General features: G+C 44.6%; 1 protein-coding gene across 1 annotated transcript in view; it reads left to right on the top strand.

Moving 5' to 3' along the window:
* The first annotated feature begins 207 nt into the window (after window positions 1–207).
* Window positions 208–19,776, top strand: part of GEMIN8 (gem nuclear organelle associated protein 8) — a 35,500-nt gene continuing 15,931 nt past the window's right edge. The window contains exons 1-3 of the mRNA XM_035115701.2: window positions 208–269; window positions 6,981–7,018; window positions 11,626–12,064. Coding sequence (XP_034971592.1) covers window positions 7,016–7,018; window positions 11,626–12,064 — 442 coding nt within the window. The 5' untranslated portion in view covers window positions 208–269; window positions 6,981–7,015. The remainder of the gene's footprint in view (window positions 270–6,980; window positions 7,019–11,625; window positions 12,065–19,776) is intronic.

Genomic DNA, 19,776 nt, shown 5'->3' with positions numbered 1-19,776 from the left:
TTCCAAGGCAAGCGTGCCTCCTCTTAGCACGTTTCTCCCTTGAACGTGCTTTAAAAGCATGAGGCATGGGCAGGCAATTCTCTTTCCGGGAACAGCGTTACTCGCTTCCCATCCAGCAGATGCCGCCCTCGCCCCGCGAAAGAGACACAGCTCGAGCGCTTGGCTTCCCCGTAGCAACGAGGCTCCACCTCTTCCTTTTCCCCGCCTGCAGGAAGGAAGAGCCGGGCGCGGCGCGGTCTTCAGTTCTTGCTGCGCACCCTGCGCCCTAAGTATGTTTGCCCCGATCCCAGCCGGTTACTTTTGCTTCCTGGGTGGGCAGCGGGGGTGGGGTGGGGGCTTTGCCGCTGCAGCTCCTGAAGCCTCTCCAGCCAGCGGAGAAATAGACCAGGAAGTTCCCAAGGGCAGGCTGCTGCCCACGCTGCTCTGGCCGAGGGGAGGAATCGGATCGTGCGCTTTCCCACATCCTCTTCCTGTCGCCCCATTTACTGGGCGCGTGAAACCTCCTGGGAATTCGCTTCCCTGAGTTAATGGCAGGGCATGCAATGCCTTAGAGACCCAGCCAGACCATTTGGGCCGCTAATCTCTAACTTCGGCTGCGCCAGCCATTCCCAAACAAGATGTTTTGAGCCATGGCTAAGGGTACCCAGTTGAGGAAAGGTGGTCTGTTCTGGGCTCCTGCCCTCAAAATACTTGCAAAATGTATCAAGGATGCTCCTGCTGTTCAAGGTGAAGGGGATTAAGATTGGGCAGCTAGTTTATAAACAGAAGCACTGTATTATTATTATTATTATTATTATATTTTAAAAAATAATTAAGCAGCCCACTTGCTTGGCTAGGGGAAAGCTACCCCTGGTGGACGTCTGCCTCCTAGGCAGCTGTTAATTTATTCCTGGCGTATATTGAGAACAAAAGTGCGATGGCGTGGTTAGATTACAGAACTGAGACTGGAGAGCCAGGTTCAAATTTGTATTCAGCCAGCCCTGAATTTCGCTGGGCGAAGTTGCATATAAAATGGGTGAGGAGAGAACTGTTGCAAGCCACCCTGGTGGAAGGGTGGGTTAAAAATGCAATTAAGTAGATGAAATAAAAAATAAAGTCAGAGGTGCTGTGGGGCATGGAGTCTGGCAAGTTTAGTGTAAGTGACGGTTAAAGTCGCTCTGCATGCAAATTACAAATCTTCAAAACAGAGATACTTGCTTTATTGTTCTACTTATGTTTATGTAAACATCCCATGTATTGAGCAGAACTATTTATGGTTGGTTTCCAGGGCAGGGGTTGTTTGTTTATTTGTTTAGAAATCCAGAATGCAGGAAATGGTATGTGGTATATTTCTTGCGGGTGGCATAATACATATTTTCCATTCTTACGCACATTTATGTCTTGGCCTTGGCATAATAACTCTGCTGTCGTGGTTAGAGCGTTGGACTAGGACCTGGGAGACCAGGGTTCAAATCCCCACGCAGCCATGAAGCTCACTTGGGTGACCCTGGACCGGTCACAGTCGCTTTGCCTGACCTACCTCACAGGGTTGTTGTGAAGATAAAATGGGAAGGGGGGATCATGCCTTGAGCTCCTCTGAGGAAAGGTGCCATATAAATGCAATAATTAAATATAAACCACTAACCTAGTTGGTGGGAAAATAGAGTGAAGGTGACATGGGGCAACTGCTATTTTTAAGTGAGAGATTTTGGCTAGGAACAATTGTATAGTGGTACCTCGGGTTACGAACGCTTCGGGTTACGAACGCTTCGGGTTTTGAACTCCACTCACCTGGAAGTAGCTGCTCCTGGTCGCGAACTTTGCCCCAGGATGCGAACAGAAATCGCGCACCGGAGCCCACATATCAAAGAAATAGGAGATCTAGGTAACATTTTAATTTCCAGTTAAGAAAGCATTGTATTCTCTCTGTCCTGCCCTCCCCCTTTTATGTCTTTCAAAAAACCAAGCAAATGACCATAAATACGGTATTATCCTAGAAGACAATGCAACCAACCTAACTACATTTACTAATTGGATATCTGCCAGTCTTGTGAGGTTTTCGTCGCTACAGTTCAACCTTTAGGCTGCACTCCAGTACCCAATTTCCTGTGAATAAATCCTGTTGAACACACCAGGGCTTGCTTCTGAGTAGACATACATAGGATTGTGCTTGTGTGAGTCAGATTTCCAGTGCCAGTGTTTCAGTAGCCTGAACTACTTGACACTCCTCAAAGCTAACAGAAGCTGAATGAGTTACCCAAATATATATCTGCTCACTTGCCCCTTGCCCCCCCCCAAAGTGTGTGACATATTGCATGGTTCAACTTTTCTTTATGCAAAATTTGGGTCACTTTGGTCCTGGTTTTCCTTTTAAATGCATGTTATGCGCAGTCATGTCATGCTGAGACGAACAGACTTATCTTTTCTGACACAAGAAATGAAATCTGTACAGGATTTAAAGCTGTACAGGGTTTAAATTGGCGCAGCTGTTGGACGTAGCAGTTTCAGAGCATGCGATAATTGATTACATTTACCATCAGATTTAACTTGTGCAGAAATGCAGGGTAAGACTGAATGTTGAGGCCTGACAGAGTTTCTTAGAGCCTCCATTTTGCTTTAGATTTAAATCCCAAGCATTAAAATACAGCAGCCACTTAGAAGATGAATCAGATTTTTCTAGCAATGCTAGCAATTATAGAAATCATAATGGTGAATGAAAGTCCACCGCTGTGTGGTTTTTCTGTTTTTATGAGGGACAAAAAGTTGACATTTGGGCGAGGAACCCACCTCTAGTCTGAGGGAAAAGGTCAGAGACTTCTGATGTCTGTATAATCTAGAGTAGAGCTCTTAAATTGCCTCAGCGGCCTTGTTTACTAGTAAAGTGCTACTTTCTGCAGTTTATGCTGGAGGAGTTCTTCCAATTTGTTACGAATTTGTGCCTCTTTTCTTAAACCAAGTCGCTTGTTCTCATCATGGTGGCTGAAACAGATTAGCAATCTGAACCCTGTCTGCCATTAATCTATTCTCTCTTTCTCCATCCCCGTTAAGCACAGCCAAGACCCACAATTCCACTTCTCAGGAATGTGGTGGTTTTCCCATAAAGCTACAGAACAAGTTCCCTTGCCAGAGTCGTGAATTCCTGAGAGGCCCCGTGTTGGTGTTTATGGTTTTGCAACAGTGGCAATCAGCTGGGATGGAGGAAATGTTGCTTAGAGCAGTGGTTCCCAACAGGTGGTCCGGGGACCCCCAGGGGTCCGCGAGCTATGCCAGAGGGGTCCGCAAGATGCTATTAGAATAAAAAATATATTAAATATATTTCGTATGATAACAGATTTTTTGTTTTGGCCTCTTCCTGCATGAGCAGAGTCTAGTGCAAAACTAGAATTAGATGAGGCAGTAGTTCTGCTGTATGCCGTTAGGTGGCACTTTACAAACACTACTGTTTTGCAAAGAGGCAGCGCGCGCATTCTACTAATGCTCAACTCCCCAAGATGCTTTGCGCGCGTCGGCTTCATTTGTGCGCTACTGCGCAGGTACCCTGTCTTCTCCATTCCCCTCCCTCCTCCCTGGACTCTTATAAAAAGACTCTTAATTTGGCTCTCACTTTTTAATTTTAGGATTAGGAATTAATGGGGGTCCTTGTCACAATAGCGGCTTGATGAGGGGTCCTCGAGAAAATTTTGAGGGGAACCCCTGGCTTAGAGGAAGGATTAAGTGTGTAAAACAATGAGAACTTTTGCCACTGGGTTAATTGCATTTGTATTAAAGTGTTCTGGCACAGCAGATTCCCTTAATATTTTGCAAGGTATCCAGGCTTCAGCCACCAACAGTGGATGAAAACTGCCCTTATCAGCTTCTTTATCAATCTTTTTTGTTTGTCTGAACTTGAGGAGGATACTCTAGAACAGGGCTTCCCAAACTGAAGTCCATAGACCACCAGTTGTCCACAAGCTTCATTCAGGTGGCCCACAGCATCTGTGTAGAAATGCAATTAAAAATCATACAGCATCTAGCAAAGTGCATTACAATACCTACCACAGGTAAAAAAATAAAGAAAAAGAGCCTCAGCAATATTTTTTTTTGGGGGGGGGGACAGGTGGGAAGTTTGGGATCCACTACTGTAGGAACGCGGGTGGCACTGTAGGAACCACAGAGCCTAGGGCTTGCCGATCAGAAGGTCGGCGGTTCGAATCCCTGCGACAGGGTGAGCTCCCCTTGCTCGGTCCCAGCTCCTGCCAACCTAGCAGTTCGAAAGCACGTCAAAGTGCAAGTAGATAAATAGGTACCGCTACAGCGGGAAGGTAAACGGCATTTCTGTGTGCTGCTCTGGTTTGCCAGAAGCGGCTTTGTCATGCTGGCCACATGACCTGGAAGCTGTATGCCGGCTCCCTCGGCCAATAACGCAAGATGAGCGCCGCAACCCCAGAGTCGGTCACAACTGGACCTAATGATCAGGGGTCCCTTTACCTTTACCTTTACTGTAGGAAACTCATTGATCTAGTCTTCTGTGATGTATGTGTGGATACATATCCCTGCAGTCATCATCTTAAGCCTTTCATGTGCCTCCACGAGTGGTCTAGAGGGTGGGAATACGAAAACAGGCCTTTTCTGCAGTGGCTCCCCGTTTGTGCAATACTCTCCCCTGAGAGGCTCACCTGGTGCCTTAGTTACATATCTTTAGGTGCCAGGCAGAAACATTTTGTGAGTAGCCCAGTATACCTGAAGGAGCAGCTCCACCCCTATTGTTCAGCCTGGACACTGAGGTCCAGCTCCAAGGGCCTTCCGGGAGTTTCCTCCCTGCCAGAAGTGAAGTTACAGGGAACTAGGCAGAGGGCCTTCTCGGTAGTGGTGCCCGCCCTGTGCAATGCCCTCCCATCATATATCAAGGAAATAAACAACTATCTGACTTTTAGAAGATAACTGAAGGCAGCCCTGTAACGGGAAACTTTTAATGTTTGATGTTTTATCGTATTTTTAATATTTTGTTGGGAGCCGCCCAGGGTGGCTGAGGAAACCCAGCCAGATGGACAAGGTATAAATAATAAATTATTATCATTATTATTCCTCTTCTCCCAGGCCTTTGACTAATTAAACAATCTATGGCCTTTTAAACTGTGAGGGGTATAGTTTTTGTTTGCAGGGAACCAGGCAGAGGGCTTCTCAGTAGTGGCACCTGCCCTGTGGAACGCCCTCCCATCAGATGTCAACGAAAAACAGGTACCAGATTTTTAGAAGACATCTGAAGGTAGTCCTGTTTAGGGAGGCTTTTAATGTTTAATAGATTACTGTATTTTATTTTTCTGTTGGAAGCCGCCCAGAGTGGCTGGGGAAACCCAGCCATATGGGCGGGGTATAAATAAATTATTGTTATTATTATTATTATTATTATGCTATGCATTTTTTGTGGTTTTTTATATTGCAGTTTTATATATTGTGATCTTCAGGTGAAGGGCAGTAAAGAAAATTAATACATAATAAGAATCCACATGGGACCAGATATATTTTTCATTTACATTAGGGATGGGAAATCTGTGTTGGATTTCCATCAGCTCCCACCCTGGATTTATAAAATGAACTCAGACAAGCAGTTCATATAGTTTTGGTGCCACCTTGTGACGGAAATCAAGAGGTCCTGCGCACAGTGGCTTCAACAGCCAGCAGCCGTTCACAAATTAAAACTTTTGAGTCCACACTTACGTTGGCTCCCACCAAGCTGCCAGTTTGTCGAAATGCAAAACGAAAAGTGGAAAACATTTGCCCTTGTCTGAAACTGAGCTCTGCATATTAACTGGGACAATTCAGAGGCGATTCTTTTCGATTCAGTGTATTAATAAAGACGTTTGGTGGGTAGTCAGCTAAGCTTTACTCAGAGTAGAACCCATTGAAATTAATGGACCTAATTTAGTGTTCATTAACTTCAGTTTGTCTACTCTGAGTCAAACTTAGTTGAATGCCACCCTAAGAATAGTCAGGAAACGGGAAAGGCAAATAAAAAAGACTCTCTATCCTAAATGTGGGAAAGGGACCTTGTTACCGGTATACTTATAAGAGCAACCTTCCCAGAGCCCAGATGTGTCATATTAAAGAAATTCAATGAGCATGTATCAACTATGAGAGATGTGGCCAAACTTTAAAAGAGCTGGAGCATGGGAAACAGAATGCTTTGGGACATACAAAATGGAACTGGAGCTTAACGTGCTACAGCTCTGCAGGCTCAGAGTGCAGCAGAGTCTCTGCCGTCTTCTGTTAATAATCACCGCCAGCTTAGTATCCCTGTAGGTTTTTTCTGCTTCCGTTGAAAACTAGGGAGAATGACTCTAAATTCCATCTCCTTAGCATCTTCGGGCCTGAGAAATTTCAGATCTTTTCCCATGCGAGTAGTAGTCTGCAGGCAAGGGTGTATGAACTTCAACACCTTTTGCGGCAATGAGTAATAATCATTCTCTCTTTCTCGCTCGCTTGCTCTTTCTCTCTCAGCTGTACAATTGTGCTAGCTGTGCCTTTGTGCTGCCTTGTAGTAGTGTCCTAATTTGCATTTCAGATGAATGGACACAATCCTGATATCACTCATCTCCTTTCATTCAGATCCACTGGGCTTTAGTGATGGGGGGAGATCCTGCTGCAAAAGATAATTGGAGTTCCTGCTTGCACCCCATGTGGCCAGTATTGCACACCCCTCATTGTTTGAATATAGGGGCACCTACTCAGAGTTTGGCCCCGGACATTTGGGTGATTTGAGTTGCCACAACTACGCCGTAGTGCACTTGAGAGCATGTGCAGAACAGAAGGCCAGAACGGGGAGGGCACCAAATCTTGTTCTTGCCCAGGGCTCCATATTACCAAACTTCACCCCTTAGCCCTGAACCTTCTTGTGTTTTAAAGATCAAAACAAACACCTTGAGTTGAACCTGGAAACCTAACTGGCTACAGGCTTAATTTTGTACTCCTATCTATGTAAACATTTGATTTCTTCACCTTTTTATTTTCTTTTTGCCTTTTAGTTTGTATCGGTCGCTGGTGCACATTCACATAGATCATGGTAAGAATCTTCCTTTCTATTTGTTGATGGTCTTTGGCATGTATCAGCTTGGTATTCAAATTGTGTGCTGCGGTACCTAAATCCACATTAATATATTGTTGTTTGTTCAACACTTTTTACGAAACCTCTCGGAGCACCTTACGAAAGGTTAAAACACAGGAGAACTTCTGTATTTAGACTCCATTGTTACTAAAATTGATATTCACATATGTATAGCCTACCTTGACAAAGGCCCTCTGAAGTGTGAGAAAGGGGAAGAAGCCAGAATAGCCTGGGTGGGATCCTTCTACCACACAGCTCTCAGTAGCTCTGGCCAAGTTGGCTGATGCCTTGCCCAGTACCACCAAAGGGCTACTTACAAATCATAACACCTTGTGTAAAAGGAGGTTGATGGGGAGAGACACACAACAGAGCAGCCCGTCAAGATAACCTGATTGAGGAGGCAGGCATGAAATGAGCAGGCACAAGCATCTATCTCAGCTGCTAATTAGCCAGTGACAAGCATGGAAGGCAGCTACTTCAAGCACAAGTTGTTGATTTTTAACCCCAGTAAAGAGGGCATCAAGGCAGATTTGGAGGAAAGAGAAATGGGGCGTGAGGCGGGTGGGCCTTTGGGACTCAACAAACATTTGTTGGGTTCTTTCTCTGTGTTTATCCCTACAGCATTTGAGTGGTGCTGCAAAACACAAATGCCTCGGGGCAGCTTGCAGCGAATAGTTGCAAAACATGGATAGCAGTTGGTTATAGAGTCCATGGTGCTGATAATGCCAAGGTTGCAGGTTCGATCTTTGTATGGGATGGCTGCATATTCCTGCATTGCAAGGGGGTTGGACTAGATGATCCTCAGGGTCCCTTCCAACTCTGATTCTATGTGATAAAGTGCATGTGCTGCTGAGAACAGTTGAGTCATGTAGGTGGCGTACCTGTATGTAGAGGAATCAGAAATATAGGAGGGGGGATGGATCCTCTGAGGATGGATAAAGCCCCCTCCTATCTTATCAAGGAGAAGTTGATCTCAGGCAGACCTGAGGAAGCCCAAACCTTAGAAGCCCTAACTGAGGAATCTTCCTCTCCCTTCACTCCATTGGAGCCATTTCACAGGTTTGCCTCCAGTGTGGACTTGACAAGAAGCTGCAGCCAACCCTTATTAGGAATTAGTAACTGTGTTTGCAAACGTTTGTTTGCAGTTCTGTTCCACCTATTCATGTGTCCCTCTAAATGACACTTGGCCACTTCTTGCAGGGTATATAAGGAAGCAGCTGGGAATAGGAGTGGGAGCAAAATGCTATTTTTGGCATAATAAATGCACAGACCTAAAACCATGAGTGTTATGTTGCACACATCTTAAGACATGAGATTCTCGAGATAAGAGGTCTGTGAAAAGTAGCACTGCAAGCATAATATACAGCTGTACAGTCGTACCTTGGATCCCGAACGCCTTGCAAGTTGAACGTTTTGGCTCCCGAACGCCGCAAACCCAGAAGTGAGTGTTCCGGATTGCGAACGTTCTTTGGAACCCGAACATCCTCCGCAGCTTCCGATTGGCTGCAGGAGCTTCCTTGGTTTCCGAACGTTTTGGAAGTCAAACGGACTTCCAGAACGGATTCCGTTGGACTTCCAAGGTACCACTGTATACAGCTCAGGAAGGCCATATGTTGTGATGATGAACATGATGATGATGATGATGATGATGTGGGTTGTATCCAATTGAGTTCCTCCACTGATGGAAGGCTCTTTGATCCAGTGAAGACTTCTATGAGCCAAAAGGAGAGAGGGAGGCGATTTTTGCATATTGCCCCTTTCTCTGTGCCACCTGCCATACTGTTCCCCAACCTTCTGGAGCGGATTTTGAGAGGGAACTGCAGAGGAAAGAGGGGAAAATTGAAAATCACTTTCCAGTAACAGAAACCTCGTCTGGGTTACAGAGCCAGTGGAGAGACCCAATTGGAAACAGCCTGATGATGGTGGTGATGTGTAATACAATTGTTTCAACTGATGCAATGTACAATACAATTGATTCAACTGGGCTTTATAGTTCTCTCTCTCTCCCTCTCCCTTTTAAATGTTTTTAAACACCTAGACTTTTTCTTAACATTCCCTGCAGCATTCTGGGGTTTCCCAGGGTCACTTCCACCCCTCCTCCTCCTTCCCTTCCTCCCCCTTCCCTCATTCCCCCTAAAAGAAGTATTTGGCTAAGCATCAGAATCACAATTCTGACTACTTGAAACGATCCTTTGTGTTCCTCTCCTAAATTAACAACAGCTAGGCAAATCAGCCAGCTGTATTCCACTTTCTTTGCTGCAGTCGCCACCAAGATCCGCTTGAGCAACAGTTTGGTTAAAAAGAACAGCTGATAATATTTTGCACTTCAGCAATGCCTTGCTGCAGAGCGGGAATGTGTGTTTGTGTTTGTGTGTGTGTGTGTGTGTGTGTGTGTGTGTGTGTGTGTGTAAACGGCCACTCGAAACTGTTGGAACTATTGGTGATGTATCCTTAAAAATTCAGTGAGTAAAGCTAACAAACTTTATTAAAACACAGTGCAGTTGCTTTCAAAATGGATACAGTCTTGACTTGGCTATGTGATGAATTCAGAGCTACATAGGTAAAGGTAGCATGTTAGGGAAAAGGTTAAAGTGGTGGACATTTGATGTGGGTCACTTTCAAATGCACAGCCACCCATGTACTTTCTGAGATGATTTAGTTCTGGGACGATTTAGTTCTGAATGGTAGAATCATCACCTGGCATTTTATTTCCATCCAGAATGTGGTATACCAAACCCAGAACCAAATTGATTCGGTTAGATCCAGACTTGGTAATACTTAAGAGTAGACCCACTGAAATAAACAGGGCTTCTACAGCTAAGGCTGCAGTCATAACAAGGAAGTAAGCCCTATTAAATTAAATAAGAGTTGGCATGGTTAGGACTACACTGTACGTCCTGATATCCCCAATATCCTTTTCTGAAATTTTAAATATATACAAAATTGTGAATCCATGAACTTTTTAATTTTAAAAGTTGCATATAAAAATAACTTGGAGCTATTTGCCCTTGTTCTTAAAAGCTGGTTTCAAAAGGCCATTAGGAGCAGTCCAGTGCCATTAAAATAATGGGAATGTTGCCATTGACTTCAGTGGGATGTATATCAAGCCCATTGTCGGGGCTCCGCCCCTCCCCCACCAAAGCCTTTCAGAGATGGGCTGGGAGGGAAGGGAGAGACTTCTACTTGTATTCAAGTATGTCTGACACACAAAAAAGTGCGTCTTATTAGTCCATGGGAACCAGAAAGTGAAACTAGCCATAAACAAAAGGAGACTGACCTCTTAAGACTCATTGTCAAAACTGAATGGCAAGAGTAAACACAATTAGGCTTTTGGAATTCATTTATTCTAAATAGTTTAGGGCGGGATACTCGCGCGATAGAAGTCAATCCTGTCAAATTCTGGAGCGTTTGGGATTTTTGCCTCCAAAATGTAGATTCATAAAGCACGGAGACTCGAGGCTGCTTCATGACCTCGAGTTAATCTTGACAGCTATTTCATGTTGAAATAAGTGTGCAATGTTTCTCGCCATGGTAGTGAATTGGGGTTTTTTGGGGGGGGTGCCTAGTAGGGAGGGGGTGTCAGGGCCTTGGTTCATGTTGCCTTCACTTGATGGAGGATCAGGACACCCCACACACAGATGACATGGCATGTGTTCTTCCATGCCAACGCCAATAGTTTGGAGGATCTGTTCACATGATTTATCTCCTTTGAAAAAGAGGGAGAGAGAAATGGTATGCATGGGGGTCTTTTCAGTTAGAGACCCCCAGGTCATTTGCACAGTGGAGGGGAGAGGCACTAGATAAAGTATAAACTGGGACTGCCTCACTAAATCTCTTGTCAGCTTAAATGCTTGAGGGATCTCTGCACGTTATTTAGCTCTCGACCCATCGCTGTTTAGCTATTTGGGCATCCTTTTTGGCTTAAGCAAATGGGTTGAGTTTGTGCAACCAGGTTCACAAGTGTGTGTTGACTGAGAGAGATATTAATGCTTTATTGAACTGTTGCACGTTGTATCTTGCAGATTAGAGATGGTTTTTTTCCACGGGCAAAGGAGGGTGCACATCTGATTGATTCTTCTGTGTTAACAAATGCTGGATTGAATCGTAGGTTGCCTTGAGCAGAAGAAGGTGGCCAAGGAACAAAAGGATATCCTAGTTATATGAGTGATTCTCTTCTGGCTTGGGTGAATCAAGGGAAATGCTCTCCCTTACTTTAAGGATAGAGTTATAGTAGACACGGAGCAAGGACAACCTGTGGCCCTATCTCTTATCCACTCGGAGCTAGTGAGCTACCCGATTTCAGGCTCCTGGGAGCTTCTGTCCACTTAGGTGATCTTAGGATTGGTGCGAAGCTGCCAGTGCTTTATAAATCAAAATATTTTACCAACCACCTTAATGTGATAACCACATAAAAGCCATGTGTTTGCGACTGAGCTCATAGTAGGGCAGAAAGTTGCAACGCTTTCTGAATTAGTGGCAGGAATGGGCTGCATGAATTAATTGGGAGATGGAGGACATGCTGTAGAAATAATTGCTTTTTAAAAAATCTTTGCTCACGTTCTTAGGGGGATTCAGTGCCTCCAGAGAAAGGACCATGGTATTCCCAAAATGTCTATGCGAGATACTGGAAGCATTACAACCAAGCCATGGAGTGGATGGGCAGGCACCGAAATGCTTACAGGAAAGCCATGGAGTCCTTGTACAATCTGCCATGTCCTCCTTCTGAAAGTCTTCCCAGTGGACGCTACTCTGATTGGGATGGAGGGGAGCCCCTGAGGACCGCGTCCTATTCTGCTTTCACACGAGGGAGCCAACCCAGGCTCCCACCCAGGTCTCAACATGCCCCTCATAATGCTGCAGGCAGAGGGGTAGTGGAGAGCGATTCCGAAACTGACTCCGACTCTGAAGACGAAGGGGATATCGAGTGTGACTTGAGCAACATGGAGATCACAGAAGAGCTCCGCCAGTATTTTGAGCAAACAGAGAAGCACCGGGAAGAGCTGCGTAAGTGCCTTTGACTCATGTCCCCCATGTTATTAATACAGCTACTGCCTTCTCTCTTTCTTTGATCTATAACTATTTATTTATTTTGTGATCGCTTTTTAGCTGCCTTTTAGGTCCAAGCACTCACAGGCCAGCTTAGGTAAAGGGACCCCTGACCATTAGGTCCAGTCACGAACGACCGGGGTTGCGGCGCTCATCTCGCTTTACTGGCCGAGGGAGCTGGCGTACAGCTTCCAGGTCATGTGGCCAGCATGACAAAGCCGCTTCTGGCAAACCAGAGCAGCACATGGAAACACCGTTTACCTTCCCACTGTAGCGGTCCCTATTTATCTACTTGCACTTTGATGTGCTTTCGAACTGCTAGGTTGGCAGAAGCTGGGACCGAGCAACGGGAGCTCACCCCGTCACGGGGATTCAAACCGCCGACCTTCTGATCGGCAAGCCCTAGGCTCTGTGGTTTAACCCACAGCGCCACCCGTGTCCCCCACAGACCAGCTTACACACATATAAAATATAAAAATGGCAATGTTTGGTGAAAAATGCAAATCTCAATAAAATACCATGAAAAACAGCACTGGAAAGTAAATAACAACAAGATTACAATAAAGCGCTAGTAGCAGCTCAGCCCAGAATAACAACTTTTAAAGCAAATCGAGCAATTCTGTAGCAGGTCAAACATGTCCAAGGGGCATACTTTCAAAATCCCACCTCGTCTGAGGAGCTTGGGGTGACAGAATTTGAATCCAGATCTCTCTGGTCCAGGTGTTCTAGCTCACTTAGGTTTTACTCAGAGTACACCCACTGAAATGAATGGGCCTAATTTTAATTGGTCTACTCTTAAGTATGAGTAATGTTGGATTCAAGCCCAAGATCGTAGTTATATACACACACCATATGTTCAAAGTGCTCTCATAGCACTTTTAACAGTCATTGGGTTGCACTAAATGTAGCACTAAGGTGAATATTCTGGCCCCCTCTCCTCCCCATGTGCACACCCCTAAATCTGCTCTGTGTTTTCCCACAACCACCGGGAGCAGTTAGTTGAATGCTGCCCATAGCACCCCCCAAAGAACCCTGGGAATGGTCATTTGTTAAGAGTGCTGTGAGTTTTTTGGAGAACCTTCACAGAGTTGCAATTCCCAGCTTTAAATGTGTCACAAGGATGTTGACCCTGACCTATATCTGAAACACAAAGCTGCATCTTTTTTCTTTAGGTTTACATGCAGGGCATGGGATGGCATGGCATGTTAAAGGAGAGAGGCAGAACTGGCCTAGTGGGCTTTTCTGGGAGGAAAAACCCTGCCATTAAGCAATTCTACCCCTTCTTGAAGTCTTTGATCTAATGGCACTGGAATTCAGAACCTGAATTTGTGCACCTCTATCAGTCTACCACTACAAGGAGCCCCCTGTTAGTCCATTTCTTTTTTTCTTGCTATGCCACCCCACCATCGACCTTATGTCCTTTTGCTGCCTGCACTGCTGCTTCTTCAGTTTCTTTTCCATGGCAGAAACATTCCTAGAAAACCCTCTTCTTGGCTGAGCTTGAAAGCCATAGGGTGCTGTCAGTGTACTTTTTAATACTGTATAGACATATGGATCTGGCACTTTTATGGTTAAGTTTAGCAGATAGTTGGAGCAGCCCAATGGAAATTCCTAGCTGTGTTGTTGGAAGTCTGGAGGAAGCCCTGACATAACTTATAATATGGATCAGCCATTTGCTTTTTTCTTCTTCTTCCTTTGGCTTGATTCCAGGACATCTTTAACCTCTGAGTACTGCAGGAAGTTGGCTTTCTCTCTTTCCAACCCAACTATATTCCACTTTCATAATCGGAATTGTGCTGTATTTGGGGAGAGGAAGCCTTTAGACAAATCAATAGCATCTTGTCTGCGTAATAGTTTGTTAAAATGCCTTGGGGTGAAAAGGGCTTTCGAGAGCTTTTGGGGGTTTTTTTATTGACGTAGTTTTACCATGTGAAGAAGAAGAAGATGAGTTTGGATTTGATATCCCACTTTATCACTACCTGAAGGAGTCTCAAAGCGGCTAACAATCTCCTTTCCCTTCCTCCCCCACAACAGACACCCTGTGAGGTGGGTGGGGCTGAGAGGCTTCAGAGAAGTGTGACTAGCCCAAGGTCACCCAGCAGCTGCATGTGGAGGAGCGGAGACACGAACCCGGTTCCCCAGATTACGAGTCTACAATCATTACTCCCTTGTGCGTTTTATACTGAGGCATTCACAAAATGCAGCGCCTGTTTTCTAGGCTAACAAGAGTCCCTTGCTCAGCAGCAGTTTCGGTCACTAGAGTGTCTATTAAGAATAACAACAAGAGATGGAGGAGGAAGAGTGTCTTTCCGACTCTATTATAGCCTAGAAATGGTGCCCCCCAAGCAGCCCCTTGAGACCTGGGTGTGTGGAAGAGATACACCAAAGCTGCCTTTAATTACAGAGAGCTATTGATTTTGCAGAGTGCAGTTTTTTAAGCAGAACAAAATTTCAGGGCAGAATTTGATTAGGCCAAATGCGATAACCGCATTATCGTGCTTCATCTTTCATTCTCTGCAGAAAACCCCTCGTAATATATTTTGATACTGATGGAACTGTAGACTGTTTAAAAATAAGAAAGAAAAATGCTAGACACCATCACTGTAATCTACACTTCTCCCATGCTCATTGGCTGGAAGAGGTGGGGGGGGGAGAGATGGTCTGAAGCAGGGTTGTGCTTGCGGAGGAATCCTTGCACATTTTCTAACCCTGGAAAACTAAAATTCTAGAAAGGCAGGAAGCCTCTATGATCACAGGAGCCAAACTCATAGAGAGTGAGGAGAATGGCAACTGGGGGTGGAGTTTAATGCACCTTCCTCACATCTTTGCTTGACAATAAGAATGACTAAAGAGGGTATTTCTCTTTCCGTTTGTCCTTTTGTCCTGTTCTTTCGAGCCCTCAGCCTATTTTTTCTCAGTCTCAATCCACAGTCTCTAGCCTCTTCACTCTGCATTCATTGATTTTTAGTAGCACACTGACACTGCCCTGGTTCAGCCAACCATGGTCTCCTCTTAAAAGAATGCACTTCTGCTTCTGAACTAAGCACAGTTCCCCATAGCATTAGAACTCAGAAATTGTAGTCCTAAGTGCAGTTAGGTGGTGGTGATCATGCCATGGTTTGAAATCATAGTTTGTTAGCTAACTGCAGCTCCTAAGTTTGGACGTAACAGGGAACTGTGCTTAGTTCAAAAGTTGAAGTTGAAGCCTGTAGCAGGGTGGAGCTTTCTGTAATCCCAATGAGGGCAAATGCTGGGATGACTCTGGTTCTTTTTGCATCCCTAAAATCTACACACACACCCTTTGTGCAACTTACCACTGCTCATTGCCCACTTTACTAGTAGTGGGTGAAAAGTGAGGGCAGTCCAGAAAACTTTGAGGTGCTGTGACAGGTACTGAGGCCTGTGGACCTTGACATCATCACCCTGCAGCAAGACCTCTAGACCAAATCCAGAGTTGTGGACCTCGTCTGGAGTTTTCAGGAGACAGTTGGGGGGGGGGGCTATCTTCCAGATTAATTCCCAGAGTTAATTCTGATTGGTAGAGTGGTGGGTTTGCCCATTACTAGTGATGTGTTATGACTTAATACACGATTAGCTGTCTGTGTCCATGGAATGTTCTGGAAAATCCCAAGCGGTTGAGAAGTGTGGTCAAGACTGAATATAATCTTTTTTAAAAAATAAAAAAACACCACAACTTCATATTCTTTGGAGTCAAGAGTAAAGAAAAAAGAACAATAATTGGCCTTAAAATATTTTTCATTCCTTCCTTCCTGCTTTCTGCCCTCACCCCAGGAACCTCTTCAGATTCTGACAGCCTGTGGGCTTCTATACACTGAAGCCTCAGTTCTGTGCGCTGCCTCGACTCCCAACTTTGACAGTGAAGCATTTTTTAAACTGGCAACTCCTGAAACCCTGTGCCTGATTTAGCACTCCAATAAGGATGTGTTGTGTCTCTTCCCCCCCCCCCTCCACCAAACCCACTCTTTTTTACTCTCTCCCTCTCTTCAAACAGCTTTTCTTTTCTTTCTTTGAATTCTTCTCAAGTGCTCTCCAACCCTTTGTAATTCACATCATGTGCTAGGCTCCTAGATGGCCCCCAAACTAGCTGTGCTAACTGTGCTTAGCTGAGCTTTTACAATATACCAAGTTATTTACATCATTGCACTGTAGAGAGTCATATACCGCAGGGCAAAGTGTGGAAACAACTGCTAGAAAGCTACAAAATGATTCCTTCCCAGCAGACCACATCCATTTGCTTGTTGTTGTTGTTTTTCAGTAAGGAAATAAGGCTGCAGTTTTGCACACACATACCTGGGAGTAATCCCCTGTAGGATTCAGTGGGATTTCAAAGTAGACAATGTACATAGCATTGCGGTATAAGACTTTACATCCGCTGATTCTCCCTCCCACCCCCCTATTCAAAATTATTTAATAGCTTACATTATTGCTTTATATTGGCAACTCTTTCTCATTGTTCCTCCAGAACTGGTAATTCTAACCTGCAGGAGACTTTGTGTGGTTGTGTTTAAATGACTTCCCAGAGGCTGTTTATGAAGAGCATGAAGTCATTTTTCCGGGTTATTGCACCTGTCAGATGTATCCAGCATTCTGTTGTGAAGCTTTTCAGAAATGCTGGTTCTAAAGAACACGAGACAGCAAAATAGCCCTCTTAGATTTGCCAAGAAGTTCTTAAAACTGAAAAGAATATAAAACACTGGCAGAAGCTTGCAGAGTTCTCTAATGATGGGTGGCCTCAACTTTCAACACATCCATGCTCAACTTAAGAATTTTCTTTGACTTTGTTTTTCTGCATATTAAATCAAGCAAGACTAAAATAAAAAACATAATAGAAGGCTGCTTATTTGTTGAACAGTAGACCTGATGCCTCCCTGCCCCATTGCAGTAGGAGATTACTAAAGGAGGCTGAGCCCTGAGTTGGGCGAACAATTGGGCATCACTTGCTGCTGCTGCTGCTGCTGCTGCTGCTGCTGCTGCTGCTGCTGCTGCTACATAAGGGCTTTTCTCATTGTGTTCCTTTTTGGAGCAACTGTAGGTTGCAGGACAAGTGAGCCCTGCAGTATATCCAGTCTGATCCTTGTCCTGCCTTGTGTCCAGGCTGAACCTGGCTTTGCCTTGCGCCCGAGTTGGCCTTTGCCTTGCCTCACCATATCACACACAGTGGGATACCCAGAACGTTTTTGCAAATCACGTGTTGCCTTTCTTCAGTGCATAGCGCTATGGCAATTGTTCTTGATCTCCTCAGTATTATTTCTGCCCGTAACTTCTACCAATGTGGGTATCTGCTTTTAAAAAAGAAATAAATAAAATTTGCACATGACTTTTTGCTACCAAAGCCAATGAACAACCACCGGGGGGGGCGTTAATGGCAAGAGATAGTTTGGCAGGAAATTCGCCATGTTTTCTTTCTTTAAAGTAAGGAAAGAGCATGGCCCCAAATACTGTGTTGGGCTCAGGCTACCAAATTAATGTAAGAGACAGCGAACACATTCCACTGGCTATGCTTTGCAGAGCTGAGGTACATGTAAGCGTCATTTCTGAAACAAGCAAAAACGTAATTTAAACAGATTGGCAAGTGGTTGGGGCAGATGCTATATTTAGGGACTGAGGGGAGCTTCGTGTTGATGTCTTCTTGCAGAGAGCAGTAGACAATTCTCAGGATTCTGTACTTTCCCACCATCGGTGTCTTTTCTAAGCTTGGCCTTTTTATGGATTTGCTCTGCTAGTGTCTGCAGCTGCCTTAAGGGCCTCCTGTAATTTTTCTTCCCTTCCATCTTCCTTCAGGGGAGCCTGTGAGAACAGCTGTGGGCGAGGGGAGCAAGCGATATTACTGCCAGGAGCACCTCTCAGGAAAAGTCATTCCCTCCCTCTGAGATTTCTTGTCAGGGCCCCACTCTTGGCCCATAACCTTGAAATCCTGTTTCTCTTTCCTGTGCTTTCTCTTTTCCCAGGAAAGTCCAGCTTTCTCCCAGCTGCTGATTTTACTGTGGTTTGGTTTTTATGAGAGGAAGATCGAACTGCACTCTGTTTGGTCCAAACATTTAAGATTGTAGAGTAGATATCAGTTGCCTGTTCCTCGTTTGTTGCTTCGCATCATGAGACATTTTATGCTTCCTTTTCTTTTATAGTCGTGTATTGCCTTTATTAAAAATAGAGCTCAAAAGCTTGGAAATGATAGATACCTTGAAAAAGGAGAAGAAATAAAGAGGCATCATCAGATGGGGAGGGTATAAATAAATTGTTGTCATTGTTGTTGTTGTTTACCACCCCCCCCTTCCCAAGACCTGGTGGCCTAACCATTTTTACAAGATGTTGAAGAATACTTCCTTATGTTTTTATCTCATTCAGAAGAGACATTTATTTTGGAAAAAATGTGTCTGAGACTTGAGTAAGCAAGAGAGATTCTACATTTTAATGTTAAATATTTTAATCATAGAATTGTAGGGTTGGAAGGGACCCTGAGGGCCATCTAGTCCAACCCCATGCAATGCAGAATAGGCAGCTGCTCCGTACAGGGATCGAACCTGCAACCTTGGCGTAATCAGCACCACGCTCTAACCAACTGAGCTATCCATGCACTGATGTTAACATATATATTTAATGTTAATCTTTAATATCTCCCTAATGTTAGATTTGGGGACGCAGGTGGCGCTGTGAGTTAAACCACAGAGCCTAGAGCTTGCTGATCAGAAGGTCGGAGGTTCAAATCCCTGCAACGGGATGAGCTCCCATTGCTCAGTCCCAGCTCCTGCCAACCTAGCAGGTCGAAAGCACATCAAAGTGCAAGTAGATAAATAGGTACCACTCCAAGTGGGAAGGTAAACGGCGTTTCCGTGTGCTGCACTGATTCGCCAGAAGCGGCTTTGTCATGCTGGCCACATGACCTGGAAGCTGTACGCCGGCTCCCTCGGCCAGTAAAGCAAGATGAGCGCCGCAACCCCAGAGTCGGTCACGACTGGACCTAATGGTCAGGGGTCCCTTTACCTTTAATGTTAGATTTCCCTAATGTTGTATATCTAACGCCCCCACTGTTAGGTGGTGCTGTCACAATGCCACCCAGGGGACCTGATTGTGTAGCAAAATATGCTTCCGCATTAGTCTAAATTCTGGAAGTCTACTATATATAATCCAGAAATTAAGCATTTGGATGTTACAGTGACATTTCAGATTCCAGGAGAGACAAGTGGGAGGCAACAGCAGTCTTCAAAAGCGAGATCCTGGATTCCAGTCAAGTTTAAATTAGAATCTGTTCTAAGAAGGACCAGATTACTTTAACATGCCAGTTTACTTTAACCAAAAACTTAAGTTTATTCACAGAGCAAATGGAACGTAGAATTTCACTCAAAAAAAAAAACACACAGAGAAAATGTGAATTCTGACTTCTAATGCTTATGTTAACTGATTAGAGAGGCAGTTAATTTAACTCTACACCAGAATATCCTCAGCACCAGGCAGCAGGTTTGAGTTAGAACTAAAAAGTCATCCCCTCTGTCCTTTGGGCAGAAGATGTAACATGGAATCTAGGAAGCATGGCTTTTCTGGTTTGTACCCTTAGCATAAACTTTGCTGTGTATTTATAGGAACTTGTCTGCAGAACTGATGCATGAATGCATGAATGAATAAAATCTTTATTGGTAAACACTATAAGCCGT

The sequence above is a fragment of the Zootoca vivipara genome, chromosome 4 (genome assembly GCF_963506605.1).
Source record: "Zootoca vivipara chromosome 4, rZooViv1.1, whole genome shotgun sequence".
Lineage (NCBI taxonomy): Eukaryota > Metazoa > Chordata > Lepidosauria > Squamata > Lacertidae > Zootoca > Zootoca vivipara.
This window is presented reverse-complemented; position numbering and strand designations above follow the sequence as displayed.